General features: G+C 51.7%; 1 protein-coding gene across 1 annotated transcript; it reads right to left on the bottom strand.

Annotated features, from left to right (window-relative positions):
* Positions 1-1,708: 1,708 nt before the first annotated feature.
* On the bottom strand, positions 1,709-2,614 carry PEG10 (paternally expressed 10). The gene has a single exon (XM_075588638.1). The coding sequence runs from the start codon at positions 2,612-2,614 to the stop codon at positions 1,709-1,711; it is 906 nt and encodes a 301-aa protein (XP_075444753.1).
* Between the last annotated feature and the right edge of the window lie 696 nt (positions 2,615-3,310).

Genomic DNA, 3,310 nt, shown 5'->3' with positions numbered 1-3,310 from the left:
GACTCCTGTGCCCTCCAAGAGATGCTTCCACTCTTCTAATGCGAGTTTAATGGCCAATAACTCCCTGTTGCCCACGTCGTAATTCTGTTGTGCTGGAGAATTTTTTTTGGAAAAAAATGCAAAGGGATGTAAATAGGAAGAAGGTGACTTTCTTTGAGAAAGGATGGCGCCGGCTCCGACGTCCGATGCGTCTACTTCAAGTGTGAATGGGAGTTTGGGATCGGGGTGGATCAAGACTGGTGCTGAGACAAAAGATTTTTTCAGAAAGTCAAAGGCTTGAACAGCTGCGGGAGGCCAAGAGGAGACATCGGCTCCTTTCCTGGTGAGGGTGGAGATGGGAGCGACAATGGAAGAAAAATTACGAATAAATCTTCTGTAATAGTTCGCAAAACCGAGAAACCTTTGAATGCCCTTGAGGGAGTTGGGAAGTGGCCAGTCCAAGACGGATCGCAGCTTGGAAGGATCCATAGCGAACCCGGAATCCGAGATGATGTACCCCAGGAAGGTGGTAGAGGATTGGTGAAAGTGACACTTCTCCAGCTTGGTGTAGAGGTGGTTCTGACGAAGGCGTAGTAGTACCTATTCAACCTGTACAATGTGTTTGGGGAGATTCTTAGAAAAAAACAGGATATCGTCGAGATATACTATGAGAAAAACATTGAGAAGATCTCTGAAAATTTCATTTACAAAATCTTGGAAGACCGCCGGGGCATTGCATAATCCAAATGGCATAACAAGGTACTCGTAATGACCGTCTCTGGTGTTAAAGGCCGTTTTCCATTCGTCTCCTTGTCGAATCCTTACCAGGTTGTATGCGCCGCGTAGATCCAATTTGGAAAAGATGGTTGCCCCATGAAGACGATCGAAAAATTTGGAAATTAAAGGCAGGGGATACCGGTTTTTGATGGTAATTTTGTTTAAGCCACGGTAATCGATACAAGGACGAAGGGTGCCGTCCTTCTTCTTGACGAAGAAGCCCGCTCCCGCGGGGGAGGAAGACTTTCTGATGAACCCCTTTTGGAAGTTCTCTCAGATGTAGTCCGACATGGCTTTAGTCTCTGGGAGAGAGATGGGATATGATCGCCATCTAGCAAGAACAGACCCAGGCAAGAGGTCAAAAGGACAGTCAAAGGGTCGGTGCGGGGAAGGACTTCGGATTTGACTTTGTCAAGGACATCTCTGAAGGAAGAATAACAGTCGGGTAGGGAACACTGTACCTCCTCGTAGTTCTTCACACTGCAGATGGTCTGCCGGGAGGTGCCGCAAGAAGTGGAGCACTGTTGATTTCCGGATATGGGTCTGGGTTTAATCCAGTCGATGTGTGGATTATGGCGCTGGAGCCATGGTAGGTCCAAAATGATCTCGGCCGACGGCAAGTGGATGACATCCAAAGAAATCTTCTCTCTGTGGTTTTGCTCGACCAGGAGGGAAAGTTCGATGGTCTGTAGGATGATAAATGCCGGCTGCAGGGGGCGACCGTCAATGGCCTCGAGTCCTACCGGGATCCTCTTTCTCTCAAGCGGAATATTATTCTTCCTAGCGAACTCCTGATCAATAAAGTTCCCTCCGGAACCGGAATCGATGAAGGCGGATGCAGCGGCCGAGAGGCCAGGGTCAGAAAGAGAGACAGGAATCAAAATTCTGCTAGGTAGTTGTTCCTTGATGGTAGAGGATATGGCGAGCATTCCCATGGAGACTGCTCTAGATCTCAATGGGAGCTGGCGTTTCCCGCCTTGGGTGCCGGCTTGAGGGGACATTGAGGAACGAAATGACCAGAATTACCGCAGTATAAGCAGAGGCCAACAGATCGGCGACGCTGTTTCTTGGAAGTGGACAGCTTATTACCCCCAAGTTGCATGGGCTCCGGAACGTCAGTCGCGGGAACCTCTGGAAAGGAGGAATGGATGAGAGAAGTCCTGGGCTTTACCTGATGGTGATGGGAACGCTCGGACCTCCTCTCTTGTAGTCGTTGGTCCACTCGAATGCAGATCGCAATGAGTCCCTCTAGGTCACTTGGGTGTTCATGTGCGGCGAGCTCGTCCTTCAGCTGTTCAGAAAGGTCCTGCCAGAAAACAGAAGAGAGGGCCTCGTCGTTCCATGCCGTCTCAGCAGCAACTTTCCGAAATTCCAGGGCATACCTAGCCACTGGACGATCCCCTTGGGAAATGTGGAGAAGAGATGAAGCTGCGGTGATCTTCCGGCCTGGGGTATCGAAGACGCGCCGGAACTCCTTTGTGAAACGCCCAATGTCCTGTGTAAGATCAGTTCTCTGCTCCCAGATGGGAGAGGCCCAGGCCAACGCGTCACCTGTAAGCAGCGAGACAATGTAGGCTACCTTGGTTCTGGAAGAAGGAAACCGAGAGGGAGTCAGCTCAAATTGTATGAAACACTGATTGAGGAACCCACGACATTCTAAGGGATCTCCAGAATACCGATGGGGAGCGGGAAGTCGCGGGTCAGAAGAGCAAGGGTTAACCGGGGAAGCCAGCGGAGGTGGAGGAAAGGTGGGACAGTTAGCCTGTTGTACTTGGACAGAGAGGGTCTGGAGGCCCTTCTGTACGGTGTCCATGCGTAGGTCAGATTGTTCTAAGTACTTCTCCAGCTTGGAGAACATAGCGGCATGAGATGCCACAATATCACCCTCCCCAGCGGGGTCTATATTTGTGGGTCTGAGTATAATGTTACGCTGTGCTCGCCACAAACTAGATGAGACCCCTGTGCTGAGATGGGATAGTAGCCACCAGCCACAGACACGGGGACCCCGTCCGGAATGTAGAGTAGTCTTGCTGGCCGAGTCTAGGGCAGGAGAAGTGAGAGTAAACGTATACTTGCCGAGTCCGATGCGGGAGAGGTCCAGAGCGAGCGAGGTACTAATGCCAAGGTCAGAACTGGAGAAGAGCGGATGGTCAGAGTCCAGAGCCAAGGGTCAGGGCAGGAGAGATATGGATGGTTGAAGTCAAGCCAAGGTCGGGGTTCCAGAGAGTGAGAGGTCCAAAGGCAGGCAGAGTTGGTACACGGATAAGCAGAACTAGGACAAGGTAACAGGACAAGGGAGGCAGAGGCAAACACCAGGTAACAGAGTCTATGCTCAGCCGAAGTGCTAGTGGCACAGCTGTGCATAAGTAGCAGGCAAGGACCAATCACCCCAGGGGGTGGAGCGGAGCGTAAACCTCGCGAGGAGCCAGGATAGGCTGGCAGGGAAGAGACAGCTGGCAGCACTGGAACTAATGAGTTCCTCTTGACTCGTCGCTCGGGGGACGTTGCGCGTGTATCGCGAGCGCGCGTCACATGCCGGGGACGTGTCTTGCAT

The sequence above is a fragment of the Ascaphus truei genome, chromosome 2, assembly GCF_040206685.1.
Source record: "Ascaphus truei isolate aAscTru1 chromosome 2, aAscTru1.hap1, whole genome shotgun sequence".
NCBI classification, from domain to species: domain Eukaryota; kingdom Metazoa; phylum Chordata; class Amphibia; order Anura; family Ascaphidae; genus Ascaphus; species Ascaphus truei.
The sequence above is the reverse complement of the archived record's forward strand: the minus strand, read 5'-3'. Positions and strand labels throughout refer to the sequence as shown.